This window comes from Dendrobates tinctorius, unplaced genomic scaffold (assembly GCF_039654945.1).
Source record: "Dendrobates tinctorius isolate UK_male_01 unplaced genomic scaffold, ASM3965494v1 ptg000254l, whole genome shotgun sequence".
Classification (NCBI taxonomy): domain Eukaryota; kingdom Metazoa; phylum Chordata; class Amphibia; order Anura; family Dendrobatidae; genus Dendrobates; species Dendrobates tinctorius.
Genome location: NW_027361921.1, coordinates 5,203,723 through 5,218,679, shown reverse-complemented (window position 1 = coordinate 5,218,679; position 14,957 = coordinate 5,203,723). Strand labels below are relative to the sequence as shown.

At 44.8% G+C, this 14,957-nt stretch overlaps 1 protein-coding gene across 1 annotated transcript in view; it reads left to right on the top strand.

Moving 5' to 3' along the window:
- Positions 1-14,957, top strand: part of ANKAR (ankyrin and armadillo repeat containing) — a 623,401-nt gene that overhangs the window by 571,382 nt on the left and 37,062 nt on the right. The window contains exon 23 of the mRNA XM_073558116.1: positions 5,039-5,094. Within this exon, the coding sequence (XP_073414217.1) occupies positions 5,039-5,094 (56 nt within the window). The remainder of the gene's footprint in view (positions 1-5,038; positions 5,095-14,957) is intronic.

Genomic DNA, 14,957 nt, shown 5'->3' with positions numbered 1-14,957 from the left:
GCCTATGGGATCGTGGATATGTATGATGGGTATATGGGCACGGGACTATGGGATGGAGGATAATTATAATTTTCTATAACTAACCATAGTTAGCTACTATGCCCGGGCAGCGCCGGGCTCTTCAGCTAGTATGTATATATATGTGTATATATACATATATGTATTCTGCTCAAAGAAATAAAGGGAACACAAACAGCCTGTTGCAAATGGAATAGTGTTCCCTTTATTTTTTTGAGCAGTATGTATATATATATATATATATATATATACATATACACATCTCTGGCAAAAATTAAGAGATCACTGCACAGTTTTATAAAAATCAGCTTCTCTACATGTCTGACAGCCATTCCATTCCAGTGTCAGTTGGAACCAGAGTACACCTCATTCTACTTAATATGCTTCTGATTAGGTGAAAACCTGAACCAAATCTTATTTAATGAAGGAAAGTGTAAAAAATAAACTGCTGTGGGGTTCACAATCCTCTTGCAATATGGACATGCTGGATGGCAAAACAAGTACTAGTAATATCCCAAAATAGGAGTGAAAAAATAGCCTTTAACCATGCCAAAGGAGTTGAAAAGAAAAGTCTTGAGTGAGGAAAAGAAGGGCTTGATTCTGGCTTTACTAGCAGAGGGATACAGTGAGCGTCATGTTGCCTCCATCCTTAAAATTTCTAAGTCGGCAGTCCATTACAACAAGGTCAAGCAGCAGACATTGGGGACAACGAAGCTACAGACCGGCAAAGGGCGAAAATGACTCCACTGACCGGGATGACTGTCATTTTATTTGAATGTCACTCATCAAGTGACCTACTAAAGGAATGACAAAGGGCAGCTGGGGTGAAGTGCACAGCAAGATCAGTTCATAACAGGCTCCTAGAGGCAGGGCTCAAGCCATGTAAAGGTAGAAAAAAGCCTTTCATCAATGAGAAGCAAAGGAGAGCCAGGCTGAAGTTTGCCAAGGACCTTAAGGATTTGACATAGAGGACTGGAGTAAGGTAATCTTCTCTGATGAGTCTAATTTTCAGCTTTTCCCAACACCTGGTTATCTAATAGTTAGGCGGAGCCCTGGAGAGGCGTACAAAGCACAGTGTCTTGCACCCACTGCAAAATTTGGTGGAGGATCGGTGATGATTTGGGGATACTATACCAAGCCAGGAATTGGGCAGGTTAATCTTTGCAAAGGACTTATGAATCAAGCTGCATACAAGGTTATCCTGGAAAAAGAGTTGATTCCTTCTGCTCAGGCAATGTTCCCCAACTCTAAGGACTGGTTTTACTGGCAGGACAATGTGCCATGCCACACAGCTAGGTGAATCAATGAGTGGATGAAGGACCACCACATCAAATCCCTGTAATGGCCAGCCCAATCTCCAGACCTGAACCCCATTGAAAACCTCTGGAATGTAATCAAGAGGAAGATGGATAGTCACAAGCCATCAAACCAAGAAGAACTGCTTACATTTTTGTACCTGGAGTGGCATAAGGTCACCCAAAACCAGTTGTGAAAGACTGATGGAAAGCATGCCAAGATGCATGAAAGCTGTGATTAAAAATCATGGTTATTCCACAAAATATTAGTTTATGAACTCTTCCTGAGTTAAAACATTAGTATTGTTGTTTCTAAATGATTATGAACTTGTTTTCTTAGCATTATTTGATGTCTGCAAGCACTGCATTTTTTTGCTATTTTGACCATTTCTCATTTTCTGAAAATAAATACAAAATTTAATGGTTGGAAATTCGAAGACATGTTGTTGTCAGTAGTTTATAGAATAAAAGAGCAATTTACATTGTACTCAAAAATATACCTATAAAGAGAAAAATCAGACAAACTGAAAATTTTTCAGTGGTCTCTTAATTTTTGCCAGAGCTGTATATGTGTGTGTGTGTGTGTGTGTGTATATACACTCACTGGCCACTTTATTAGGTACACCATGCTAGTAAGGGGTTGGACCCCCTTTTGCCTTCAGAACTGCCTCAATTCTTCGTGGCAGAGATTCAACAAGGTGCTGGAAGCATTCCTCAGAGATTTTGGACCATATTGACATGATGGCATCACACAGTTGGCGCAGATTTGTCGGCTGCACATCCCTGATGCGAATCTCCCTTTCCACCACATCCCAAAGATGCTCTATTGGATTGAGATCTGGTGACTGAGGAGGCCATTTGAGTACAGTAAACTCATTGTCATGTTCAAGAAACCAATCTGAGATGATTCGAGCTTTATGACATGGCGCATTATCCTGCTGAAAGTAGCCATCAGATGTTGGGTACATTGTGGTCATAAAGGGATGGACATGGTCAGCAACAATACTCAGGTAGGCTGTGGCGTTGCAACGATGCTCAATTGGTACCAAGGGGCCCAAAGAGTGCCCAGAAAAAATTCCCCACACCATGACACCACCACCAGCCTGAACCGTTGATACAAGGCAGGATGGATCCATGCTTTCATGTTGTTTACGCCAAATTCTGACCCTACCATCCGAATGTCGCAGCAGAAATCGAGACTCATCAGACCAGGCAACGTTTTTCCAATCTTCTACTGTCCAATTTCGATGAGCTTGTGCAAATTGTAGCCTCAGTTTCCTGTTCTTAGCTGAGAGGAGTGGTACCCAGTGTGGTCTTCTGCTGCTGTAGCCCATCTTCCTCAAAGTTCGACGCACTGTGCGTTCAGAGATGCTCTTCTGCCTACCTTGGTTGTAACGGGTGGCAATTTGAGTCACTGTTGCCTTTCTATCAGCTCGAACCAGTCTGCCCATTCTCCTCTGACCTCTGGCATCAACATGGCATTTCCGGCCACAGAACTGCCGCTCACTGGATTTTTTTTCTTTTTCGGACCATTCTCTGTAAACCCTAGAGATGGTTGTGCGTGAAAATCCCAGTAGATCAGCAGTTTCTGAAATTCTCAGACCAGCCCTTCTGGCACCAACAATCATGCCACGTTCAAAGGCACTCAAATCACCTTTCTTCCCCATACTGATGCTCGGTTTGAACTGCAGGAGATTGTCTTGACCATGTCTACATGCCTAAATGCACTGAGTTGCCTCCATGTGATTGGCTGATTAGAAATTAAGTCTTAACACACAGTTGGACAGGTGTACCTAATAAAGTGGCCAGTGAGTGTATATATAGTCATTGCAAACCTGTCCATACCACAAAATTTCCCCGTAAGGGAAGTGGCCAGAATCAACACAAACTTCTCAATAATATCATAGAAAGAGTTTATTGACTTCAATTTAATCAGTTTCCAAATCAATAGTAATCTCATACATTGAGAGACACATCATGCTACTTGCTCCATTATTCATACTATCATATGAGATACGCTGTACTATGTATAAATCTGCTGAAGTGAAAAGTGCAAAAGGGGAAATATTAAAAGGCAACCAATAACCCAGAGTATCCCAAGATTACTCCGTTCTATTTACCGATCCACCATCTATTGCACAATAGCCCATATACATCAAAAATTGAGCCCAGCATAAGCTAACTTACATGGTATGTGGAGACTGTGCCGTGTCCTTCCACCCCAACTCGTGTTTCATCCACACTTCTTCAGGGGCTCAAGCCACCTAGGATATACACCAAACATGTGGAAGAAGGTGCTCTTATTAGATGAAACCAAAATCGAACTTTTTGGCAACAATGCCAAATGATATGTTTGGCGTAAAGGCAACACAACTCATCACCCTGAACACACATCCCCACTGTCAAACATGGTGGTGGCAGCATCATGGTTTGGGCCTGCTTTTCTTCAGCAGGGACAGGGAAGATGGTTAAAATTGATGGGAAGATGGATGGAGCCAAATACAGGACCATTCTTGAAGAAAACCTGTTGGAGTCTGCAAAAGACCTGAGACTGGGACGGAGATTTGTCTTCCAACAAGACAATGATCCCAAACATAAATCAAAATCTATAATGGAATGGTTCACAAACAAACATATCCAGGTGTTAGAATGGCCAAGTCAAAGTCCAGGCCTGAATCCAATTAAGAATCTTTGGAAAGAGCTGAAAACTGCTGTTCACAAATGATCTCCATCAAACCTCACTGAGCTTGAGCTGTTTGCCAAGGAAGAATGGGCAAGAATTTCAGTCTCTCGATGTACAAAACTGATGGAGACATATCCCAAGCGACTTGCAGCTGTAATCGCAGCATAAGGTGGCGCAGCAAAGTATTAAGTTAAAGGGGCTGCATAATATTGCTCGCCCCACTTTTCAGTTTTTGAATTTCCACAAAAATTAAAAATAGCCAATAAATTTTTGTTCAACTTCACAATTAAGTTCCACTTGTTGATTGTTCACCAAAAATTTACATTTGGTATCTTTATGTTTGAAGCATGATACGTGGGAAAAGGTTGAAAAGCTCCAGGGAGCCGAATACTTTTGCATGGCACTGTATGTATGTATGTGTGTGTATATATATATATATATATATATATATATATACATATATATATATATATATATTATTCACACACATAGAACAAATATAAGTGAATAATATATATATATATCTGTGTAAACTTTATATGTGAACGTGGTATATAATGATATTAATGTCTTCAATGGAGTATGTAAAAGAAGTGTTTGGACAAGGAAATTACATCACAATTTTTTTTTTTGTTAAATAATATATATTTAGGCTACAAATCTGCATGAAAATCCGCATCATATCCACATCAAAAATGCATCAAATCCACATGGATTTTCAGCTGCGTTTTTTGCCAAGAGAGGAAGAATCTGCTCAGAAAATTCCACAGGCAAATCTGCAACTTGTTCACATACCCTAACTGGTTACCTGATTATATAGTCTCTTTAAGTTAGTACATTCAGTTGACAGAAGGCCACAGTATCAACTCTTGAGTAGATCTTATATTGCATTGAATAGAAAATGGTTTGCATTTCCATATGGAAAACCACAACTGCTGTTTATTGGCTTGTAAAAAATGTTAACAACATCTACAGTATATTACAGCCACAAATGTACTTGCTCCTTAGGGTACTATTTTGATTCGTTAGTTTTATTTTACAGTTTAGCTGTGAATGGAGGACGGCCCATCAACCTAACATCAAAGAAAGATCGGGAAGGTAAGAAAATGAAAATCATTTTTGTTTTAATTTGAATTTTACAATGTATTTTTTTACAATGTATTTTTACCTGTAAAACGTAATTTTTTTCAGTAAATATTTAAAATATACAAAGTTTACTTTGCCAAGCTTTATATTTTTGTCAATTTGATGTTAAAAGAATTTGACTCACTATGTTACATGTTAATGTTTTTATTGCTGGGGAGAACTACATGTCTTACGTTCTGTGATGGATATATTAATCATGAGCAGGTTATTGTTACCATATGGATGATCTTGTGAGTACTGCCCATTGTACCTACAAGATAGTGCGTGAAGCTCATCAACTGATAGCATCTAAGTCACTCCTGTAGTTTACCCATTTTATACAGTGGTTAATAGCAACTGCAGCATATTTGACAGAGAGAAGGGTCAGTTCATGGATCCTGATGCAGTTCAAGGTTGCTGATGATCTACCAAGGCAACCAGTTTCCAAATAATGGCCCTCAGGTCTATCATGTGTATCTGAGGGCAGTGGTTTATCGCCAATGGCTGCAGGACATGTGGCTGCTATGGAACCCATAAGCCAAGAGGTCCTGGTGCCAGCATAGGCGCCGGACCCCCCTCCTGTTCAACTGTATCAACATCCGAATGCCGATACAGTTGAAGGCAATTATCAAAGAGGGAGTCAGCTAATGCTTTCTCCTCCTTCATTGTTCCTTGGTGTCAGACTTCTCAGCTCAGTGTGCACAATAATGTCACTACATGGAATCCGCTGTGATGAGATGTGTGGTGATTCAGAGTGCTTGCTGCTGAGACCAAGACAACAAGAAGAATAGATTAGTATTGTATATTTTTTTAAATTGTGGTGGCCATAATACTGCATGGAGGTATTGTGGTGGCCATAATACTGCATGGAGGTAATATGGTGGCCATAATACTGCACGGAGGTCTATGTAAGTGCATTATACTACATGGAAGACTATGGAGAGTTCATTATACTGTATGAAGGACTATGGGGGTGAATTATACTATATTGAGGACTATGGAAAGTGATTTTACTGTAGGGAGGACTGTGGAGAGTGCAATATACTGTATGGAGGACTATGGGGAGTGTATTAAACTGTATGGAGAACTATGGAGTACTGTTGTGAGTTCATTCTCTGGTTCACCAGTTGTGAGTTCTCCTTCCAGACACCCTCTGGTGGTAACAGGAGGTAGTGAGGCTGATTTGATCGGTGGAGATCTGCCACCTGAGAATGAGGATGACGATTGGACCTCAGGAGTCTCAGATTGGATTTAAGACAGCCAACACCCTATTCAGTTGCTGGTGATTCCTTCTGGCTTGTCAGCTCTTGGTTTTCAGCTCTGTACCAGTCATCTAAAGCTAAGTTTTTCTGCTAATGTTCACCCTTGATTTTGTTGGTCTATTCAGTTGGCTGGGGGCTGTGCTGAATTTCCACTCTTATTTATCAGTATTTTGCCAATTTGCTTTTTGTCCCTTACTAGTTTGGTCTCTTTTTGCGCTGTCTCAGAATATTTCAGAGAGCTGATATAGTGGGAGAAGTCTAGTGACTTCAGGGTTAATTTTGCTGTCAGAAGTGTTGGACATTATTTTTGTAGGGTTTTTGCAGGTTGCAGACAGTGTCTTTCCTTTCCTTTCCTCTCTAATTAGTTTGGACCCCATCGTTTCCTAAGCCTATTTTCCTGCCTGTGTTTGTGCCTTCATCTTGTTTTCACCATCAATACATGTGTGGGGGCTATCTATTCCTTTGGGGTCTGCTCTGGGGCAGTTAGTTTTGCCCTTTTCATGCTTAAGTTTTATTTAGTCCTCCAGCTGTGACGAAGTGTCTAGGAACATCGTAGGTACGCTCCACGGCTGCTGCTAGTTGTGTGGTAGGATCAGGGATCTGCAATCTGCATAGTTACCAACCTCTCTGGTTTTCTGTGACTTAGCTTGTGTCACGCTCGTGCCTTGGCTGAATGGCGTGAGCCGGGGGGTTGTGGCCCCACTGTGCCACAAACCAGACTACCCTGGAAGGGGCGTAACTACGGCAGCTACCTTGGTCTTCACTGGAGCCTCTGATGGTGAGGTCAGGCTTGTGCGGCAGGTAGCTGCCGGGTGCCACTCCAGGGTGGTGTCTGGCTGTGGCTGCTGATCCCACTCGGGAACAGGACACCTGGACAGGTGCGAGTGACAAGCAGGCTGAGACACAGGGCAAGCCGGCACGGCTTGGAGACACGGGACAGGAGGGCACGGCTTGGAGACACAGGACAGGCGGACACGGCTTGGAGACACAGGACAGGCGGACACGGCTTGGAGACACAGGACAGGCGGGCACGGCTTGGAGACACAGGACAGGCGGGCATGGCTTGGAGACACAGGACAGGCGGGCATGGCTTGGAGACACAGGACAGGCGGGCACGGTTTGGATACACAGGACAGGCGGGCACGGCTTGAAGACACAGGACAGATTGGTGTGGTATGAGAAGGGGCAGGTAGGGACCTGTTCACACAGCAGGTGTAGGCAGGAGGGAGTGGTGTATGATGGAACAGGATTTGGACCTGTTCACACAGGAGGTGCAGGTATGGATACAGGCAGAAAGGAGTGGAATATGAAGGAACAGGTTTGGACCTGTTCACACAGGAGGTGCAGGTAGGCGGAGCCGCAGGAGTGCGGAGTAGGCTGGGCTCTAAGGGAGCCGGGCAGGCAGAGCAGCTAGGGAGCCGAGCAGGCAGAGCGCGGCTAGGGAGCCGTGCAGACAGAGAGCGGCTAGGGAGCCGTGCAGACAGAGCAGCTAGGGAGCCGTGCAGACAGAGCGGCTAGGGAGCCGTGCAGACAGAGCAGATAGGGAGCCATGCAGACAGAGCGGCTAGGGAGCCGTGCAGACAGAGCGGCTAGGGAGCCAATGCACAGATAAAGCTGCGAGGGTGCAGATGCACAGATAAAGCTGCGAGGGTGCAGATGCACAGATAAAGCTGCGAGGGTGCAGATGCACAGATAAAGCTGCGAGAGTGCAGCTTTATCTGTGCATCTGCACCCTCGCAGCTTTACCTGTGCATCTGCACCCTCGCAGCTTTATCTGTGCATCTGCACCCTCGCAGCTTTATCTGTGCATCTGCACCCTCGCAGCTTTATCTGTGCATCTGCACCCTCGCAGCTTTATCTGTGCATCTGCACCCTCGCAGCTTTATCTGTGCATCTGCACCCTCGCAGCTTTATCTGTGCTTTATCCGTGTCTGCACGGCTCCCTAACCGCTCTGCCTGCTCGGCTCCCTAGCCGCTCTGCCTGCCCGGCTCCCTTAGAGCCCAGCCTACTCCGCACTCCTGCGGCTCCGCCTACCTGCACCTCCTGTGTGAACAGGTCCAAACCTGTTCCTTCATATTCCACTCCTTTCTGCCTGTATCCATACCTGCACCTCCTGTGTGAACAGGTCCAAATCCTGTTCCATCATACACCACTCCCTCCTGCCTACACCTGCTGTGTGAATAGGTCCCTACCTGCCCCTTCTCATACCACGCGAATCTGTCCTGTTTCTCCAAGCCGTGCCCGACTGTCCTGTGTCTCCAAACCGTGCCCGCCTGTACTGTGTCTCCAAGCCATGCCTGCCTGTCCTGTGTCTCCAAGCCGTGCCCGCCTGTCCTGTGTCTCCAAGCCGTGTCCGCCTGTCCTGTGTCTCCAAGCTGTGTCCGCCTCTCCTGTGTCTCCAAGCCGTGTCCGCCTGTCCTGTGTCTCCAGGCCGTGTCCGCCTGTCCTGTGTCTCCAAGCCGTGCCCGCCTGTCCCGTGTCTCCAAGCCGTGCCGGCTTGCCCTCTGTCTCAGCCTGCTTGTCACTCGCACCTGTCCAGGTGTCCTGTTCCCGAGTGGGATCAGCAGCCACAGCCAGACACCACCCTGGAGTGGCACCCGGCAGCTACCTGCGCACAAGCCTGACCTCACCATCAGAGGCTCCAGTGAAGACCAAGGTAGCTGCCATAGTTACGCCCCATCCAAGGTAGTCTGGTTTGTGGCACAGTGGGGCCACAACCCCCCGGCTCGTGCCATTCAGCCAAGGCGCGAGCGTGACAGTTTGCACAGGCCTTGTTTCAGTGGGAGTGGCGAAACTAAATAGTCAAGGGCTCCAGGTGATTGGTAAGGGACATATTACACAGGTGCACCATGACTGCATAAGAACCAGAGAGTTCAGGCGCCGCCCCCCTATACACACAGTCTGGAAACATGGATAGCAGAGGCACAGAGCTGGCAACAGACAGAATTCACAGCATGGCTTGAAGCAGAAAGTAAGTTGGTGTGCGGGGGATGGGAGGCCATGCAGTGATGCCAGCAGGGTTGTTACAGCTTGTTTTGCTTTTTTCTCCTCGGTGACCCATTCATAACAGAATCACCAGCCATACCGCAGATTCTAGGGTACTCAAAAGCAGGAAAAAGTTGTTAAAAAAAAAAAAGAAAAACGAAATGAAAAAAAATGTCAGTTTTTTAAAAAATATTTTTTCCTCTTTTTTCCTCTGGGGCCGTAGGAGGATTTTTTTTTCTTTTTCCTAATGGAGATTAAGCAATTGTCTGATCGTGTGGAGCAGCTGGCTGCTGAAGTGCAGGGAATTTCCACCTACCTCATTCAGTCACATGCTGCTGAACCTAAGATTCCTACTCCTGATGTGTTTTCTGGGGATCGGTCTAAATTTCTGAATTTTAAGAATAATTGTAAATTATTTCTGGCCTTGAAGCCTAACTCATCGGGGAGCTCTGTGCAGCAGGTGAAAATTGTCATCTCCTTGCTGCGCGGCGATCCGCAGGATTGGGCTTTTCTCTGACACCTGAAAATCCTATTCTGACTAATGTGGATGCATTTTTTCAAGCCTTGGGGTTGTTGTATGATGAACCTAATGCTGTTGATCAAACTGAGAGAACCCTGTTGGCATTAAACCAGGGTCAGGATTCTGCAGAGTTATACTGTCAAAAATTCCGAAAGTGGGCGGTCCTTATTACATGGAATGATAGTGCATCGGCAGCTCTCTTTTGGAAGCATTTATCAGAGACCATAAAAGATGTTATGGTGGGATTTCCTGTTCCCTCTGGTCTGGATGATTCCATGTCATTAGCCATTCAAGTTGATCGGCATTTACGTGAACATAAAACTACACGGGAGGTGCTGCCACCTTTTGAACAAACGTCTGAACCTATGCAATGTGATGGGGTTTTGTCTAGGGCGTAACGTCAGGAGTTTAGAAGGCATAATAAGCTGTGTTTTTTCTGTGGAGACGCCTCTCATATTATTTCTGTCTGCCCAAAACGAGAGAAACGTTTTGCACACACATTTGCTGTGGGCAGAATACAACCTAAGTTTCTATTGGCAATTACTCTGATCTGCTCCTTATCTACGTTTTCCACGAAGGCTTTTGTGGATTCAGGAGCAGCGTTGAATCTGATGGATTTGGACTTTGCTAAACGTTGTGGTTTTTCCATGACGCCTATGCGGACACCTATTCCTTTGAGGGGTATTGATGCTACTCCTTTGGCGGAGAATAAACCTCAGTTTTGGACCCAGGTGACAATGCGAGTTGCCCCAGACCACCAAGCAAATTGTAAATTTTTGGTGCTGCATAATTTGCATGATACTATTGTTCTGGGTTTTCCTTGGTTGCAAACTCATAATCCAGTTTTGGATTGGAAATCTGGGTCTGTGGTGAGTTGGGGTTGTCAGTGTGTTCTTAGGGAAGCTTCTGTTTTCTCCACCTCTCCTCAGTCTCATAATATTCCTGATTATCTGGCCGATTTTTCTGATGTATTTAGTGAGAGCAAGTCTGCGTCTTTGCCTCCTCATAGGAGTTATGACTGTGCAATTGAGTTGATGCCTGGGTGTAAATTTCCCAAGGGTCGGCTTTTCAACTTATCAGTACCCGAACATGATTCTATGTGATCCTATATTAAGGAGTCATTGGAAAAGGGTCATATTAGACCATCCTCGTCACCTTTAGGTGCTGTTTTTTTTCTGTGGCCAAGAAAGATGGTTCATTAAGACCGTGTATTGATTATCGTTCCCTTAACAAGATGACGGTTAAATATCAGTACCCGTTACCTCTGATGTCTGATTTATTCACCAGAGTTAAGAGTGCCTGCTGGTTTACTAAGCTTGATCTCAGGGGGCGTATAATCTTATTCGCATCAAGCACGGGGATGAATGGAAGACGACGTTTAATACTCCGGAGGGACATTTTGAGTACTTGGTGATGGCTTTTGGGCTCACTAATGCCCCTTCTGTCTTCCAGTCCTTTATGAATGACATGTTCCGTGACTTTGTGGATAAGTTTTTGATCATCTATCTGGATGATATTTTGATCTTTTCTAGTGATTGGGATTCTCATGTGGAACACGTCCGGATTGTGTTCCGGATTTTGAGGGAGAATTCCCTGTTTGTTAAGGGATCGAAATGCCTCTTTGATGTACAGAGGATTTCATTTTTGGGATTTATCTTATCTCCATCGACTATTGAAATGGACCCAGCCAAGGTGCAGACCATTTATGATTGGGTTCAGCCTACTTCTTTGAAGGCCCTCCAGAAGTTTTTGGGTTTTGCTAATTTCAATCATAAATTTATAGGTAATTTTTCTGGTATTGTCAAACCACTGACTGATCTGACCAAGAAGGGCGCTGATGTGCTGAATTGGTCTCCTGAGGCTGTCTCAGCATTTCAGGAGCTTAAGCGGAGATTTACTTCACGTCCAGTTTTACGGCAACTTAATGTCTCACTTCCATTTCAGGTGGAGGTAGATGCTTCTGAGATTGGTGCAGGAGCTGTTTTGTCCCAAAAAGACCCTGTGACTTCTAAGATGAATCCCTGTGCCTTCTTTTCTCGAAAGTTCTCCCCATCTGAACGCAACTATGACGTGGGGAATCGGGAATTGTTGGCCATGAAGTGGGCATTTGAGGAGTGGAGACATTGGTTGGAGGGAGCTAGACATCAAGTTGTGGTCCTCACCAATCACAAGAATTTGATTTATCTGGAGTCGGCCAAACGCTTGAATCCTAGACAGTCTAGATGGGCCTTGTTTTTCACGCGTTTTAATTTTGTGGTCTCTTTTCTTCCGGGCACTAAGAATGTTAAGGCAGACGCCCTTTCTAGGAGTTTCTTTGCCGATTCCCTTAGTGTGACCGAGCCTACTACCATCCTAGGTGAGGGGGTAGTTCTTTCTGCCATTTCGCCCGATTTGAGACGTGCCCTGGAGGAATTTCAGGAGGATAAACCTGAGTGTTGTCTTATGGGAAAATGGTATGTTCCTGACCAGTGGAGAAAGAGAGTGATGTCTGAAATTCATTGCTCCGCATTGGCTGGTCATCCAGGTATTTTTGGTACCAGAGATTTGGTGAGTCAGTGCTTTTGGTGGCCTGCCTTATCTCGTGACGTTAGGAATTTTGTACAGTCCTGTGGGACTTGTTCTCGGTCTAAACTCTGTTCTCGTGGGCTGCTGATGCCCTTGCCGGTGCCCAGGAGGCCATGGACCCATATCTCAATGGATTTTTTTATGATCTTCCTGTCTCTCAGAGAATGACTGTTATCTAGGTGATTTGTGATAGATTTTCGAAGATCGTTCATCTTGTACCACTCACAAAGTTGCCATCTTCCGCTGAGTTGGTGCCCTTGTTTTTACAACAGGTCGTTCGGTTACATGGGATTCCTGAGAACATTGTGTCCGACAGAGGAGTCCAGTTTGTTACCAGATTCTGGAAAGCCTGGGAATCCAGTTACCCTTCTTCTCCGCGTTTCATCCCCCAGACCAATGGACAGACTGAGAGAACAAACCAGACCTTGGAGTCTTATTTGAGATGTTTTTTTTTCTGCTGATCAGGATGATTGGGTCTCATTTTTGCCCTTGGCCGAATTCGCACTGAACAATAGAGCTAGTTCTGCCTCTTTGATGTCACCCTTTTTCTGTAATTTTGGGTTTCATCCTCGATTCTCTTCAGGGCAAGTGGAATCTTCGTCCTGCCCAGGTGTGGACACTGTGGTTAAGAGAATGCAGCAGATATGGGACCAAGTAGTGGATAAGTTGTCACTCTCTCAGGAAAAGGCCCGGCGATTTTCCAACCGGCATAGGACCATTGGTCCCCGGTTTAAAGTGGGTGATATGGTTTGGTTGTCATCTAAGAATATTCCTATGAAGGTTGCATCTCCTAAATTTAAGCCAAGATTTATTGGTCCTTATAAGATTTTGGAAATTCTTAAACTTGTTTCGTTTCGTTTGGCTCTTCCAGTTACGTTCAAGATCCATGACGTATTTCACAAATCTCTGTTGAAGAGGTTTATTGAGTCAGTGGTTCCTATGGCAGCACCTCCTGACCCTGTATTGGTTGAAGTCAATGTGAAATATGAGGTAGAGAAAATATTTGATTTTCGTTTGGTTAGACGGAGACTCCAGTATTTGGTCAAATGGAAGGGTTATGGTCAGAAGGATAATTCTTGGGTCTCTGCCTCCGATATTCATGCCAATAGATTGTTTCGTGCTTTTCACTGGGCCCATCCTGATCAGCCTGGTGGCGTGGATGAGGGTTCAGTGACCCCTCCTCAAGGGGGGGTACTGTTGTGAGTTCATTCTCTGGTTCACCAGTTGTGAGTTCTCCAGGTAGTGATTGTGATTTGATCGGTGGAGATCTGCCACCTGAGAATGAGGATGATGATTGGACCTCAGGAGTCTCAGATTGGATTTAAGACAGCCAACGCCCTATTCAGTTGCTGGTGATTCCTTCTGGCTTGTCAGCTCTTGGTTTTCAGCTCTGTTCCAGTCATCTAAAGCTAAGTTTTTCTGCTAATGTTCACCCTTGATTTTGTTGGTCTATTCAGTTTTTTAGTGTGGTCAGCCAGCCCCGGCTGGGGGCTGTGCTGAATTTCCACTCTTATTTATCAGTATTTTGCCAATTTGCTTGTTGTCCCTTACTAGTTTGGTCACTTTTTGCTCTGTCTCAGAATATTTCAGAGTGCTGATATAGTGGGAGAAGTCTAGTGACTTCAGGGTTAATTTTGCTATCAAAAGTGTTGGACATTATTTTTGTAGGTTTTTTTGCAGGTTGCAGACAGTGTCTTTCCTTTCCTCTCTAGTTAGTTTGGGCCCCATCGTTTGCTCAGCCTATTTTCCTGCCTGTGTTTGTGCCTTCATCTTGTTTCACCGTCAATACATGTGTGGGGGCTATCTATTCCTTTGGGGTCTGCTCTGGGGCAGTTAGTTTTCCCCTTGTCATGCTTCAGGCTTATTTAGTCCTCCGGCTGTGATGAAGTGTCTAGAAACATCGTAGGTGCGTTCCACGGCTGCTGCTAGTTGTGTGGTAGGATCAGGGATCTGCAATCTGCATAGTTACCAACTTCTCTGATTTTCTGTGACTTAGCTTGTTTTGTTTTTTTCTCCTCGGTGACCCATTCATACCAGAGTACATTATACTATATGGAGGACTATGGGTAGTGTATTATACTATATGGAGGACAATGAGGAGTGCATTACACTTTTTGCAGGGCTATGGGAGGTGCATTACACTGTATGGAGGACTATGAGGAGTGCACTATACTGTATGGAGGTGTCACAATCCATGTTTGGATTGTGGCAGATCTGGCTCACATATAACCTTTTTTTCTTCAAGCCTCTGTGTTATGAATGGGTCACCAAGGAGGAAACAAGACCAAGCCAAGTCACAGAAAACCAGAGAGGTTGGTAACTACGTGGATTGCAGACCCCTGATCCTAACCACACAACTAACAGCAGCCGTGGAGCGTACCTACGATGATTCTAGATGCCTCGTCACAGCCGGAGGACTAAATAAACCTAAAGCAAGAAAAGGGGAAATCTAAAACTGCCCCAGAGCAGACCCCAAAGGAATAGACAGCCCCCACACATGTAT